This window comes from Colletotrichum abscissum (genome assembly GCF_030869225.1).
Source record: "Colletotrichum abscissum strain IMI 504890 chromosome Unknown Scaffold_10.1, whole genome shotgun sequence".
Lineage (NCBI taxonomy): Eukaryota > Fungi > Ascomycota > Sordariomycetes > Glomerellales > Glomerellaceae > Colletotrichum > Colletotrichum abscissum.
Genome location: NW_026849988.1, coordinates 1,053,037 through 1,067,742, shown reverse-complemented (window position 1 = coordinate 1,067,742; position 14,706 = coordinate 1,053,037). Strand labels below are relative to the sequence as shown.

At 52.3% G+C, this 14,706-nt stretch overlaps 5 protein-coding genes across 5 annotated transcripts; 3 read left to right on the top strand and 2 right to left on the bottom strand.

Moving 5' to 3' along the window:
* Nucleotides 1-20: 20 nt before the first annotated feature.
* CABS01_05281 (histidine acid phosphatase) lies at nt 21-2,467 on the top strand (the record flags this gene model as incomplete). The annotated part of the gene is made up of 10 exons (XM_060538651.1): nt 21-595; nt 660-744; nt 836-998; nt 1,055-1,078; nt 1,144-1,211; nt 1,269-1,330; nt 1,383-1,528; nt 1,587-1,675; nt 1,731-1,847; nt 1,901-2,467. 10 exons carry the CDS (start codon nt 21-23, stop codon nt 2,465-2,467), a joined length of 1,896 nt encoding a protein of 631 aa, XP_060405823.1.
* A 1,572-nt stretch (nt 2,468-4,039) lies between these two features.
* Nucleotides 4,040-6,660, bottom strand: CABS01_05280 (sulfate permease; the record flags this gene model as incomplete). Its single annotated transcript, XM_060538650.1, has 3 exons — nt 4,040-5,592; nt 5,645-6,185; nt 6,238-6,660. 3 exons carry the CDS (start codon nt 6,658-6,660, stop codon nt 4,040-4,042), a joined length of 2,517 nt encoding a protein of 838 aa, XP_060405822.1.
* A 1,628-nt stretch (nt 6,661-8,288) lies between these two features.
* CABS01_05279 (uncharacterized protein) lies at nt 8,289-8,690 on the bottom strand (the record flags this gene model as incomplete). The annotated part of the gene is made up of 1 exon (XM_060538649.1): nt 8,289-8,690. The coding sequence occupies one exon, from the start codon at nt 8,688-8,690 to the stop codon at nt 8,289-8,291; it is 402 nt and encodes a 133-aa protein (XP_060405821.1).
* Nucleotides 8,691-9,671: 981 nt separating this feature from the next.
* On the top strand, nt 9,672-11,210 carry CABS01_05278 (TBC domain-containing protein; the record flags this gene model as incomplete). The annotated part of the gene is made up of 3 exons (XM_060538648.1): nt 9,672-10,169; nt 10,231-11,033; nt 11,087-11,210. 3 exons carry the CDS (start codon nt 9,672-9,674, stop codon nt 11,208-11,210), a joined length of 1,425 nt encoding a protein of 474 aa, XP_060405820.1.
* Nucleotides 11,211-14,088: 2,878 nt separating this feature from the next.
* On the top strand, nt 14,089-14,706 carry CABS01_05277 (uncharacterized protein; the record flags this gene model as incomplete). Its single annotated transcript, XM_060538647.1, has 3 exons — nt 14,089-14,204; nt 14,265-14,397; nt 14,545-14,706. The coding sequence occupies 3 exons, from the start codon at nt 14,089-14,091 to the stop codon at nt 14,704-14,706; spliced, it is 411 nt and encodes a 136-aa protein (XP_060405819.1).

The following is a 14,706-nucleotide window of genomic DNA, read 5'->3' as shown; positions in this document are numbered from 1 at the left end:
AGGGACTTCTTGCAGCAACTATGGCACCCCGCCAGGGTGGCTATCTCCGCGTTCCGGGACAGGAAGACGACTTTTCCCGGAAGCAGCCTCGTCGCAGCCGTTCCGGCTCCTCCGGCCGGAGGCAAAAAGCTCTGCCCAGCGAGAAGCCTCTCCCGGCCCTCCCGCCGCCGACGCCGACGTCCGGCGCCGCGTTTGTCGACATTGATCTACACGGTGACGGCTCTCACAACTCGCCCAGTAACCGCCGTCGCGCCACCATTGCTATCGCGCTCGCCCTGGCCTTTGTGGGATGTATGCTCGCATTTGTGGTCCTGGGCTTCGCCTGGGACAATGGCGGCGTGAGACGGGGCCCGAACGCATTGGACGGCTTGAAGAACCTCGAGAACTGCCCGTGTAGGCCGGCCGATGACGTGCCACAGTACTTCAGGACGAGTCCGGAGTTGTGGGCGGGCCCGACGGCGACTGGTAAACCTGCCTTTATGGCGCAGACGAGAGTAATTCCGACGGGAACCTTTGTGCCGAATGCGCCGCTGCAGACGGATATCCCTATCGAAGGAATGGGAAGCAAGAATGAGAGCATTTTCAACATGATGGGGTAAGTTGCGTGCCATGTACACGGATGAAGGGGGAAAGTGATTGCTCAACTCTCGGGCGTTTAGGTATCTTACCCCGTATCAACCGAGTCCTGGCTTTGGTGTTGAGGAATACGCGCTGCCGGAAGGAGCCGATATCGTTCAAGTTCAGGTAAGCCACATCAGAGCTAGCTAAGGCTGGACTTCAGTGGCTGCTTCTTAGGTCGCGATGGAAAATGCTTATTTTGACTAACCTGTGATAGATGCTCTCTCGCCACGGATCTAGATATCCCACCACAGGATCCAATGTAGCCGATTTTGGGCAGCGCATCGCAAAGGCTGGCAAGAAATTGAACGCCAAGGGTGCTTTGAAGTTCTTGAATAACTGGAAGTATCAACTGGGACACGAGATATTGGTTCCAAAGGGTTCGTTTTACTGCTATCTTGTCTGTGTCCTAAATCGCTGACCTTATTATCCGCAGGGCGTCAAGAGCTGTTCGACTCTGGTGGGTGGCCTGATACTAGACAGTTCACGCAAAGGCTTGGAGCATCAAGACTAATGAGCGATTAGGCATTTTGCACTCGTACATGTATTCGTCGCTGTATAATCCGAACAGCAAGATCATTGTGCGAACAACTGTACGTCAGGAGTACTTACTACTAGCTTTTGAGGATTCGTGACTAACACGCTTGCAGACGCAAGACAGGATGCTGAAGTCGGCCGAGTATTGGCTGGCGGGTTTCTTCGGTCTCGAATGGTATAGTGCTCCACTTGACGCGTGTGAAGCCTACAGCTGACTTGGAAATCAGGACAAACAATGCCACCATCGAGGTCATCATTGAGCAAGACAGAGCGAACAACTCGCTCGCCGGCTACTTGAACTGCCCCAACGCTCGCAAGCAGAATGGAGGCGACGATGCTGCCAAGGTTTGGATCTCAAACTACCTCGCCAATGGTGAGCCTGCCTGCTGCTATTCTACGTAGTCGTACATGCCGCTGACAACTCTTTCCAGCTACTGCCCGGCTGAAAGATCTGGCGGAGGGATATGACTGGACCATCGATGATACCTATGCGGCTCAGACCATGTGTCCTTACGAGACGGTGAGAACTTCTGTCGGATAGGAGACTGTATTGCCTTTGACTGACCTTGAACCAGGTGGCATACGGCTTTAGCGTCTTCTGCGACTTGTTCACCTACGAGGAATGGGTCGGCTTCTCCTACTCCGTCGACCTCATGTTTGCCGGCAATAACGCATTCCAGAACCCCACAGGTGTATGTAAAGATCTCATACTGCGCTGAATGACCCGATATTGACAAGGCTGCAGCGCGCTGTTGGTATCGGCTATCAACAAGAGGTCATTGCGCGCCTCCAGAACCATACTCTGGGCTATTCTGGGTCTCAGATCAACGTGACACTCGACAACAACACAGTCACGTTCCCGCTCAACCAAAGCCTCTATTTTGACTTCTCCCACGACACAAACATCGCCTCCATCCTAACGGCGTTTGGCCTGAAGCAATTCGCTCAACTCCTCCAGCCAACGCAGTACCCGGGCCCGCACAACTTCACCGTCTCCCACATCACGCCCTTTGGCGCCCGGCTCGACATTGAGGTCATTAAGACGCCCAAGCCGTTCAAGGCCGACCGTTCCGGGTACGAGAAGGACGGCGGGGAGACCAGGTACATTCACTTTGTCCTGAACCAGAGGACCGTGCCGCTGGGCTGGAGTTTCCCCGATTGCGATGTCACGAGATTAGACGGCTGGTGCGAGCTCGAGACGTTTTTGAACGTGCAGCAGGGCATGCCTGAGCTGGCGGCCTATGATAGAGCTTGTCATGGAGACATTGAGACCGTTCCGTACGGGACCGTGTATGATGGTAGACCCTTGTGAGAGGGTAGGTGCTTGTGACGATAGTGTTGTTGGCTCACGGTTGTGTACATATCTCATACTCTTTTCGATCGAAGGTGAAATTACACCTGTTTACTATAGGGTCTATTGGCGGTGTTTGAATAATCTATTTGGGTGACTTTTGCAAATTCCGTGCATTTCAGTATTTTCAGCGGTGGAAATCAACGCAGAGGCCCCCATGGACTCGCGCATAGTATCCTGGTGCCGAGAACATATCTTGAATGGTATCTTCAGGTTATCAAGATTACATCGTTGTTTGTACCCAAGGCTCTGTCTCTCCAGAGAAGATTACGGTGATGGGTTGACGGAGTCGTCGTAACATGTGAGGGGGATAAATCAGTCTTGTAACCCTCGGCAACTTTTACCCTCTCCGGTACTTGGAGGCATATCAACCGGCACCACTTTAGATCCGGTTTTTAAAATGGCCCCGTTAACGGTCAACTACAGAACTGCGCATGGCTATGAGATCCGCGGATGCTCATGTCGTTCGTCCTCTGGGTAAAGACGAGCAAAACAGCTGTCTATGTCTCAATCCACATCCACACCCATACCCTCGTATGCAGAACTGAGCCCATTTTCAATGAAAAACTAGAAACCAAAGCGCCTTTCTGATTCAAAATTACATTGTGGTGCTAGACAGAATTATATTCATCGCGTCAGCCGTAATCAAGATCCTGTCGTCTCTGCCATCATGTATGCCCTACCCTCTTCAAACAACCACATACGACCATACCCATTGGAAAACTCGGGATCCCGTCCGCTCTCCCATAGATAAGCCAATGAGGGCCGGATTAGTAGTTGGGTCGGTGACGACCAGCGAATACCTGGTGTTGTATGTCTTTTGATTGTTTTTGGTGTTTTGGTGGAGATGTGTTGGTGTAGGTGGGTTCTGGATGCGTGGTGTTGATGTGATGTTGGTTTTGAGGATTGGGGGAACGTCGGACGAGGGAGGACGAGAAAAAAAATTGTTGTAGGCTGTGGGGTCGTATTGTTTGAGTAGATTGTGACGGAGAATATATTATTTTATGAGGATTGTGGTCTGAGACGTAAGGGCGGCGACGGTTTAGCTTGAAGTGTGTAAGTTCGTGATAGTGGCAATATAGGGGTTTTATCTGCCGACACCGGGGAACAAGATACATCATCAGGAAGCATCCGAAGGAAACATCTTATCACTCTGCGAATTCAACGGGTCCTGAGACAGGATCAACTCAAAGAGAGATATATATGCTAGTATCCTTTGCTGGAGGGTAATTACGTACAGAGAAATTCCTCGAGGCTGAGCCTTTCTACGTACTTACATGCCTAGAACAAAATGAACAACAAATCACTTAAATGAGACTCGGATGGCTGGATCGTAGTATTTTCAATTCTCATAAGATTAACTGCAAGACGCAAACTTGCTCTCCTCACAGTGTGATATATCGTCATCAACATCTTCTATGTGCTTAATTTGATATCTTGCACCGACTCTTTCTTTCTTCAATAAAATTTCCCACCTAGGGTATCAAAAAATCGCTATACATCTGTTTCTATCCCTAACCCTCCACATTTTCCTCAATCACTAGAGGTGCTGGGACTCTTGGGGTCCTCTGCATCCTCTTCATCAATACCCCTGCCCTCGCTGTTGGCGATGGCGCTCTGCAGCGCGCTCGTTAGATCGACGTGGAACAGCGGCCTGTTGAGGCCGTGGACAACGACACCCTTCCTCCTGGGGCCGCCACCAACGTTGCCGGCGCCGGCGCCGCCCTTCCTCGAGCCCGACGAGACGGGGTCGATTTGGTCGTATGCGCCGTCCTTGCCCAAGGCCTCCTCGTCAATAGTCCTCGCGCCCCGCGCGTGCGTCGAGAGCTCCTTCTCGTGGGCCTCCTTCTCCGCGACCGCAGCCGCCGACTCGGAGCCGCCAATTTCGGCGACGCTGAAGATGGACTTCCACTGGTGCTGTGTGCCGTCGTTGCGGTCGACGGGGTAGCCGAAACCGGCGGCAACGAGAGCACGCTTGGTCCACCGGTTGTTGATGCAGGCAATGTGCCAGTTCACCTTGTCGGGGGATGCGTAGCGGTCGAGCTGGTTGCGGACGTCAATGAGCTGCTGGATGGACGTCAGGTCGACGTGGTTGACGGAGCTGAAGTCAAGGATGATGGCCTTGAGCGTCGGTCTGTTCTCCTCCTCGTGCATCTGGGCCTGCGCCTTCTTGGCCTTGCGGGACGGGCCCGGGTCGTTCCAGGGGCGGTCGCCCAGTCTTCCGTACGACTGCATGTTTGTGCGGCGCGTCCGGGCAAAGATGTAATCGGTGAGGTACTCGAGGGAGTGGCTGGCGTTCGGGTAGTTGAAGCCCTCGGAGAAGCGGTAGATGAAGATGCCGGGGTACGGCTCGTCCAAGGAGACCTCGGGGTTGGATCCGTCGCCGTGGTCGATGGGCAGGAAAACGTTGCGGGCGGCGTTATCGCTGGCGTTGAAGGTGCCGTACTCACCAATGACTTGTCGGTGGTCTTCGCCAATGACGTGGTCGCCGACGACGGAGTGAATCTTGACCTTTCCGAGGAAGCGTCCCTGGCTACGGAGAATGCGCCAGAGGAGCAGCACGGCAGAGATGCAGATTGTGGCGTAAATTCCGTTCTCAATGGAAGAGAAAATGGTGACAAAGACACCGACGAAGAAGATGACGACTTCAAGGGGCGAGACACGCCAGAATTGGTAAACAGTGTTGGGCGGCGTAATAAGATCGCCGACGGCATGGATGATGACTGCAGCTAGTGACGCGCTGGAGATGTAGAAGAACACAGCCGTGAGAGCGTAGATGGCAAGCAAGACAATAAGGCCAGTGATGACACCAGCGAAGGGAGTTCTGACGCCAGCCTTGGACTTGATAGCGGTACGACTGAACGAGCCCGTAGAGGGATACCCGCCAAGGAAAGGTGCGATGACGTTGGTAACACCAATAGCAACGAACTCTTGAGACGGGTTGATGGTGTAGTTGTTGACACGACCGAAAGATTTCGAGATGGCAACGTGCTCAATGACCAACACAATAACGCTGGCAGGCAGGAAAGGCAAGAAAGCGCTGATGAGGTCGGTGTCGACCTTCGGGGCGCCAGCATTCTGGAAACCTGTAACTTTGGTTAGATCACGGTATACTAGCCGAGTGAAAATTGCACTAACCTCTTGGAACTTCTCCCAAGATCTTGAACAGCGGGTTTGACCGTCTGTTCATGTTGACCAGCCAACTGATCATGGTGTAGAGAAGGATGACGAAGACAGTTCGTAAGGTCGAGAGGAAGAAGAAAAGCTTCGACTTCTGAGGATACTTCTTGGCCAGACTAGTGAAGATGAACCGCAAAAGGTAGAGCATGGTGAGGGCAGTCAGGCCCATGGCAGCATCCAGCTTTGTCTTGGGGAGGGCCTTGAGGGTGTTGATGAAGACCAGGTAGGTAGCCTCTCTTGTGTTGACACCCTTGATGCCCAACAATGTGACCAATTGGCCAACAGCGATGCTGATGGCAGAACCAGTCATGAAGGCTGACAGAGAGGTCAAAGAGATCAAGTCGACAATCCATCCCATTCGAATCAGGCCAATGAAGAGAATGATGGCGCCGGCAATGATAGCTAGAGCAGACGCAATCTGATGACCTTCGTATTGGGGAAAGTCCGCCTGGACATCGGTAATGAGGTTACCAACGACAGTGGACATAACAGCTACGGGCTATTAGTCAGTTAGTAGAGTATCAATGTGGTTTGGAAGAGGATTTACATACCCCGATGGTGATATCCTTGGATGTAGCGAAGAACCAGTAGATAATGACACCCATGAAGGATGAGTAGAGACCGAACTGAGGATCAAGCTTTGCGAGCAAAGCGTAAGCCATACCCTGGGGTACCACAACAGCACCAACAGTGACACCGGCGACCAAGTCACCAAGGAACCACTGCAGGTTGTAGTGACCAATCCAGTTGAGGAAGGGGAAGAGAGAGCGGATGTACGCAAGGACTTCGTGGCCGTCGGGAAGAAGTTCGAGGAGCCACTCAGCCGTTGTTGGCTCCTCCTCAACGAATGTGTCCGAGGACTGGACAGAGAAGACAGACTCGCCGCGCAACATCTCTTCGTTTTCGGGCTTCTCGAGCTTGATGCCCAAGACCTTGGCCAGGCCATGGCCAATCTTGGTGCTTGTGCTCGACATGGTGGTTGATCGGACCGGAAACCGGCTGAGACTCTGAGGAATTACTTGTCAAGCTCTTGACTACAGAGGCGAGTAGCACACAGGACCTCGCTCCTTTTTTGGCGAAGGTGTCCCAAGGCTATATAGGAGTCACCGGGGGTGGTCACCGTGCCACACTCCTGGGTCCACGGGGGTCGCCGTGGGATTTGGCGGTCGAGAAAGGGCAGCAGGAATGGGAACCGGGGTGCGTAGTGGGCAGAAGCTAATGGTGCAAACCGTGACTAGAACGCTTCCAGTCCTGGAGGCTCGACGGGGGTGGCGATTTGGGGCAGGAGGTGCGAGATTGTCGCTACTTGATAGCCCTTGCAAAGTTGCGCAATCGGCCAAAGGGGCATTAATTGGTCGAGACAACGATGGCCGACTCAACGATGAGCGAGAGAGTTCCCGACACAGGAAAAACGCCGTAATTTGGCGGCGTGCGAAAATGGCGACAGAAGCGCTTGTGGCTGACAAGAAGGGATGAGAGACAACAACCCTTCACACAATAGTGGCGACAAGATATCTGTATCGTGTGGCCTAAGTGGTCTGGAGCAACTGTTCGGGTTGTGCGACTGAAACAGAAGCTCTTCAAATCTTTCGGAAGCTCTTCGAAGCTCTTCAGAGACTCTCACAATCTCTTCAAGTTAGGCTGAGGAAGGCAGGCAGACAAGCTTTTAATTGACTTCAGAAACTTCGGTAGTGGAGTGCCAAGGGAGGCTCTTAAGGCATTCTTGCTTGACAAGACGATGGATCTCATGGGCCAAGAGATGTGGCACCGGGATGACGGCGGCAGCCAAGAAATGAGCGTTGCAGAAGAGCCGAGGAGAAGACGACGACGGTAAGAGAGACTCGAGAGAGAAGGAAAACTCTGACAGGGGGTGTATGAATCCCTCAATGGCGCGGATTTAATAGCAACAATTGTTGGTGTCAGCAGAAGCTCTTTGTGGTGGTAGTATCCGCACTCCTCCCGCGATGTCGAAACCGGGGCGATGTCGCCATCGAGTCTTTGCCATTCAAAGCTTAGTGGAGACGGGCAATGGGGGTCGGTACATGCTGCGAGCCCAATTATCTTATACCCACCAGACAAGGGACCTGCGCTCTCTTGCTTATTTGATATCGAATTGGTAATATCAGACGGGCTCGTCCGTACGATTTTCAATAAGCGCCATTGGATGAAGTACTCTATATGCACAATGCGGCGTATTCAGCTGTGATGAAGTGGAGGAACGGACCATGCTAAAGATGCGGTCTCGGAGGGAACTATTGCGTGATTTCACTCGCTCTCTCAAGTCTCAACTTGGTTGACCACGCGGCATGTCAGAGATACAGGTGCACGAGGGGAAAGCTCGGGTTTCCTGTGGCCAGACTGCAGAAATTGGAGAATGCCAATGCTCATGTGTCGTCAGTCATGGAGCCGGGCGAAGCGCTGCCTTGTTGACCGACGTGATAAACTGGAGACGATGAAAAATCAGAGCAGACTGTCGGGTGAGGGACAATGCCCAAATGCCAAAGTGTTCCCAGTTGTGCAACACACGTTTCCACGGGGAGGAGACGAGTATCCAAAGAACTACCGCATTTGGGACGGTACCTAGTGTGCTGACCAATGAGGTTCAGCTTCCGCAACTTGGCGATGGTGCAATAGTACCCTTGTTTGAGGTGATGAGAGAGTGGGGCAGATGGCTGCGGAGATGCTCAACCTGGTTGGACCCTTCTGAGACTTCTTCGCCTTGACTGGTTGCTTGTCTCGCAAAGTGTGGTGCGAAGCTTTTGAACGAGATGAGAAGCTGGGTTGGTCCTTGACAGATTCGGACCAGAATCTCAGATGGCCATGATTGTCGGGACGTGTGATGCACTTCCTCGTGGTCACTGCACGTGCGAATCAGACCGTCGACAATGGCGGCAAACTGCGAGATGCTCAAGAGTCTGGAGAGAGACAGGGGATGCTCGGCCCCAGGCGAAAGACGATGGCAAGATGGATTCACGGAATGGGGTTCCGGGATAATCTGCTCCATTGTGTGGGCAGAATCCGTAGTCGCCTGGCCTTCCGGATACTAGAGACTGGAGACTGGAGTTGCCTATTGCTAAGAAGATCCGTAAAGCGGATGTGGTTACGGATGGCCAACGTCATGGGCCAGCTTGGACCAGCAGCTAAAGACGCACCCATGACGCCAAGCTTGCGACAACAGAAGGCTGACATAAGGAAGGATGTTCAGCTCGGATAATCGACGGGGAGATACTCCGAATGGGTTTAACGATTTTCCGCAACCGACTCGGGACATCTGCGCCGACGGTTCCGGAAGGGTCCCCGCCTGTGGGGGGTCGACCCGGACCTGCACGCTGTGGCTCAAAGAGGAAGTTCAAGATTAAGTCAATAAGGTAGTCTTTCAGTTGCTTGCCCCGGTTTTCCAGGTACCAGCCTCGATGATCAATATTCTCTCGCCTTCTTGACGGTTGTTTCGTTCAGAGATTGGAGTCATTGCTACGAATTTGCCCAATTTCGGAAAGTGGATTGCATGCCATACGGAGGTCTCACACTTTCGGCCGGCGAGGCTGGACTAGAACTCTTAGAATGAGCAGCATGAAACACATTCAACGCTGGAATCGTTGAGCTGCTGGTCGCCAGCGAGTTTGGTACGCGAAAAAACACGGGGCAATTGACCGACGCGAGTCCTCAACAGCCCCTCTCCCCCCGGGCAACAACTCGCTTTGCCTTAGTCAGAAAACAAACTCCAAGCCGCCAACACCTGCAATGCTTGTCATCTACACCACCGAGTCTGCAATCACCAACCTCCTCCCCGTTCCGGGCCAAAAATAGCAGCCCACGAGGTGTTGGTCACCTCGCTACGCTTGTTGTCTTGCCCCTTTTTTCTCTTCTAGCGGTTCTTGATACCGTGCCCTGCCAATCTTTCAAGATACTCTTCCAATAACCCGTCGTATATTCCCATTGTCCCTCAATTAGTGAATGTAGCTTGTCCAATTCTTCAGTCGCAAAGATGCCGCCGAGTCCCCCAAGAGATCCTCTCGCCCATCCGGCGCACAACTTGTCGCAAGCCAAAACCACAGAATTGCTCCCACCACCGTCTCCGCGTACCCATCGCCTTCGCAAACTGCAATCCGCACATAACCTTGGCTCCAAGGCTGCTCTTCAGCTTCAACCCCTTCATCAACCTTCCTTGATCTCGCAGCAACGCTTGACACAAATCACGCAACGAAATATCTCTCCTACGCGACGCGACCCGAGCTCTTCTTCCAACGTGGCGCGACACACTCGAGGACGATCCAATAGCGATGCGCCGGCGCCTGTTATCCATCATATAAATGCGCTGGCTACGGGCAAGCGCAGCATGATGGGCATCAGCCCCAAGTACGCGACTATGTCTCTCCAACAACTTATTAAAGAGGGTCCCCCCGAAGGAGAGACAATTGAGGCTTTAGGTATGGCTCGTCGCAAAATCTTGAGCGAGGGCATCAAGAGTGATAGCGACGGCATGGTAAACATTACCCTTCATGCCCGTCAAGCATATACACCAATGCTGACTTATTACCACGCAGTCAACCTTACGTATATACGTCTGGCTCATCCTGCTAGATACTCCCGTTCTCCCGACCGATGACTACTTGGGCCTAATTCACCGCGGAGCCTCCCCAGCCTACTCCAAGATTCGCAACGATACCTTTCGAACCCTTACGACTGATCCTTTGTTCAGGCGACGTGTGAGCGAGGCCAGCCTGATTCGCCTCCTCAACGCCGTGGCCTGGCGTCTACACGATGTGCGGGAGGAGCAGCGCAGGGAGCGACCCAGCACTGGAAGAAGCTCCATATCGCAGGACAGCTCGACATCGACGTCGACAGCCACAGCGTACTCGCAAGATCCCGCTTTTTCGCCGGGTGCCAGAAACCGTGCCAGGGCCCTCACCTTGACCACAGAAGGCTCCGAATCCAGCCATGCTGCGGAGCCCGGAACATACGTGCAAGGAATGAACGTGCTGGCCGCGCCTTTTCTATACGCAGCAAGGAGCGAATCCGAGGCCTTCATCGCGTTCTACACACTCCTCACGCGCGAATGCCCCGGCTACATCCGCGGCGCTATGGACGGCGTACACAAGGGTCTGGCGCTGGTCGACAAGGTCCTTGCCACGGTCGACTCGAAGTTAAGCGGCTACTTGCACTCCAAAGGTCTCACGGCTGAGATCTACGCTTTCCCCTCGGTTCTGACGCTATGTGCCTGTACGCCTCCGCTTCCCGAAGTCCTCAGATTGTGGGACTTTCTCTTCGCCTACGGGCCCCATCTGAATATTCTCTGTATTGTAGCCCAGCTGATGGGCATGCGGGATCAGCTCATGAGCTCTCCGAGGTATGTTTTCCGCGTCCTCTAGACTTGAGTTGTACATGCTAACAATCTATCAGCCCTAATAAGCTGCTGCGTTCATTCCCTTCGCTGCAAGCCGATAAGGTAATTGAGCGTACGCTGTGGATCATAGAAAGAATCCCAGACGACACCTACGTGGCTATAGTTGCGCACGCCCACTGAATGCATGGATATTATGAATAATGGTAGACAAGAAGAGCACGAAGAACACCGCCTCACGGGAAGGTGGCGAGGACTCAACAAAAGGAAGGGGCGATGTCTGATGAATGTTTGAACGTTGAACGACGTGTACTTGTACGATGAGAAGACTTTTAATGACTTGACGATTGAAACAAAAACATGGGAAACGAGATGGGAACATCATGATAGAGCGCCATAGGGGGTGGTAAACGGTCAAGGATGGCATAGCTCCATGAGATATACGGGGGAAAGAACAGTACACTCGCATTGGGTTGGGAAATTAATTGCAACTTATCGTTATAATTCTTATAACTTGCCGTCTATCTTACTGTGAGACGAATATGTTGTCACCTAAATCTAGTACCCAGTCTTCCTCTGGTGCCCCTCCCTGTGGCGGGGAGCGATTCCGTGCTTGTAGAGAGAATATCAAGGTCTCTTGCCCACTTTGGTATCATCCACCTCGGTACACTTGAGTCCAAACCTGAGGTGCTGTTTGTTCTATACTCTCATGGCATGACCTCTCGATTAGGGCGAGTAGACTTGAGTTTGGGCTGAGAGAATCTAGCTGATAGAGCGGAGTGGAGTTGACAACCCAGTGTATGTGAGGGCTGGAGGGGGATGGAGGCAGGGAGAGAGTGAGGGTAAAGGCCAGCTCGCAATGAAGTATCACAGAAACGTCGACTCTGTGTAGATGACTTGATGTTGAGGCCTATCCACACGAAGTTGCGGTTAGCCCTCCCTCCCATTCTCAGCAGTCTGGTCAAGGAGGCACAGGTGGACTCGTCATCGGTATCGTGGCCGATATAGCATGGCAATAGAGCAAGTCAGCAATATCCTCCAGCACAACAAGTGGATTGTAAAGAATCTGCAAGTTGGCACCTTAAAACTCAACGAGCCTGGCATATGCCGATTGAAGTCCTTCGCCTGCTATGTGTCCATTTGCCTCCGCCTGTTCTTCGTCGAATCCGTAGACAGCAGTTACGGCAGTTGCTCAGTCTGTGTTTCACTGATAACTCCACTCAGTGGCGCGTCCAGACAAGCGCTCTATGCCTAACTTATTGATGTGAGTCTGGTCCAAGTTGTGGGAAGATAATGCTTTGCACAACTGCTTGAAAGCTCAAACGTTGTTTAGGCAGATGTTAATTGCCAACCATCAGAGTACACAAGCAAAAGAGAGTATTCTGTGAACAAGTATGGTAAGGGATTGTAAGACATCGAAGTTCTAGTACTTACTCGTGATGACACTGTTGAGAGCACAAAATACTTCTCACATATGACCGTCACGGCGGAACAGGTTTTATGAACCTTGTGTGGAACTATGACCTTGGAAAATGTACTCATTTCCAGGAAAAGTTTCTAGAGTCCTCTTATTTTCACAACAACGCAACAAAGCGAAGACCCCATTGACAAAGTTAGCCTATCATTTGGTAAGATGTCTGACTGAAATAACTGATAGATGCACCACTTGGGGCAGCCTATCAAGGACTTTCAGCAACTGGCAAATCATACTCAAGTCTTTCTCAAGCGCTATACTGTCAAGTTACCCTGGCCTGGCAATAGGGCTTCCACATTCGACTCGAAACGAAAGCCTGGAGTCGAGGTAGCCTTGTAGAATTTGCAGAGTAGTAAATTTGAAATAGTAAAGTAATTCCCGTGGGCTGAGTACACTTGCTCAGGGTTTCAAATACCAGGATTGATTCCTAAAATCACTACTTTAACCAAGGGCATCTACGTTGACAAATGTTTCCGTTCAACTACTTGAGCACACGTCAAGTTAAAATTGTAACTTTTGTCGAACATGACTTCGGCGGCCAACTCAGACATTGTGACTACGCAAGCCACGCACGCACGTCATTTACCCAGAAAGCCTTCCTAGTTTACCAGAGATAACATCTCGCCATGTTCCAAGTCAGCCGCGACTGGGTTCTGCTCTTGTCCAGAATTCATACAGATGTTGATGCTAGGCTGCGATCCCTTCCGGAACCTGAGAGGCACACAAGGCTTCCATGAATATATTGAAGAGGCTTCAGTGCCGTTGAGGCTACTTTGCACACCTTCTTCGTCATCTTCTCGCGAAACGTGCAATAAAGGTGATGGGACGGGCACTCCCAGCAGAAGTGTAAGAGCCTAAGCACTTCTTCCAACGAGGCAGCTCCAGAAGGGAGTGCGGGCCGATGCTCACTTCTCCCTTATGCGTAGACTCACAATCAGAGGTAGGAACTCACTCGACATGAGCAATAGCTTGATTTCCAGGCAAGTCAAGTCTCACCAACCTAGGTGGGTGGCAATTGAGTCGGCTACAATACGAACTTAGGTTGTAACTAACCTTGAGCGGCTCTCTTATCCGCCACTGCTACCCTAGAGGTATTTCCACCTTCTTTACCAGGATGCAAGTCCGCACACCAGGTGTTCTTTTCAGCCTACCTAGCTGTCTCAACCCAAGATTTAGAGTAGACTCTGCGCTTCAGCAAAGTGCGGCGACTCTATGACGGGCATCCTCAGAGGCAGGGACACAGCCAGAAATTACAACAGAATGAAGCGATGAATAACAGGCAGAGGAATTAGACGATTCTCAAAACCACAAAGCCATTTCACATACTTGCGACCTGCCGAGACACATTGCTGAACCGCTAAGGCCTCAGCCAGCCTCACCGCAGAAAGTGCGGAATCGGGACTAGTCTATCTTGAAGTCAGGCGACTGGATTCGCTCAGCAGGGCATTCAACTGCCGTCATTGGATTGCCAAAGGTATCCAGTCATCCTGTCGTTGGCCAGGTCGCGCGGCTCTTGTTCGTGACAGGAACACCTCCGTGAAAGATGACGTAGTCAGCTTTTGAATAGGCTGCTTTCCCCATGTAAGCATGAAATGTGGCGAGGCTGGAGTACCTCAGCTGAAGAGTGCGGGCTGCGACCATGATCAACCCGAGAGTGTCAACGATGTGGCAAGCTGGCACGGCAGGCAAGTCAAGGCAATGGCGTTCGCGATGATGATTGCCTAGCAGTCTAACTCGTGGCATCTTGATCGAAACTGGCACAGCGGTTGGCGCATCGAGGTGCGCATCATCACGGATGCTGTTGTCCCCGCAACAGGGTGCCCCGCGCCATCGAGCCAGGCGATTGATGACGATGAGCATGGTAAAGAGCCAGGCCCTGTACTCGGAAGGGCTCAGGTGAGTGGTGCTGTCCCGTCAAGGTCCTGAGCAGCGAGGGATCAGCGGCGCAAAGTGACAGCGGCCAATGGGTGTTGACAGGCAGGGGACGAAATGAGCTCTGGCTAGGCCGTGGCTCAGCTGACGCAGCGTCTCGGGGGCCATCAGTCAGCGGAGAGCTCACGCTCATCACACCAGAGGCTGAGGAAGATTGAAGAAGGGCGAATAGCAGCGGAAAATGACGAATTAGAGTCACAAGAGGCTTGCGTAAAACCACGGCGGCTTCTCTCTTCCCACGACGTGCTGGTGTGGGATTTGCTGCTTGCCTAA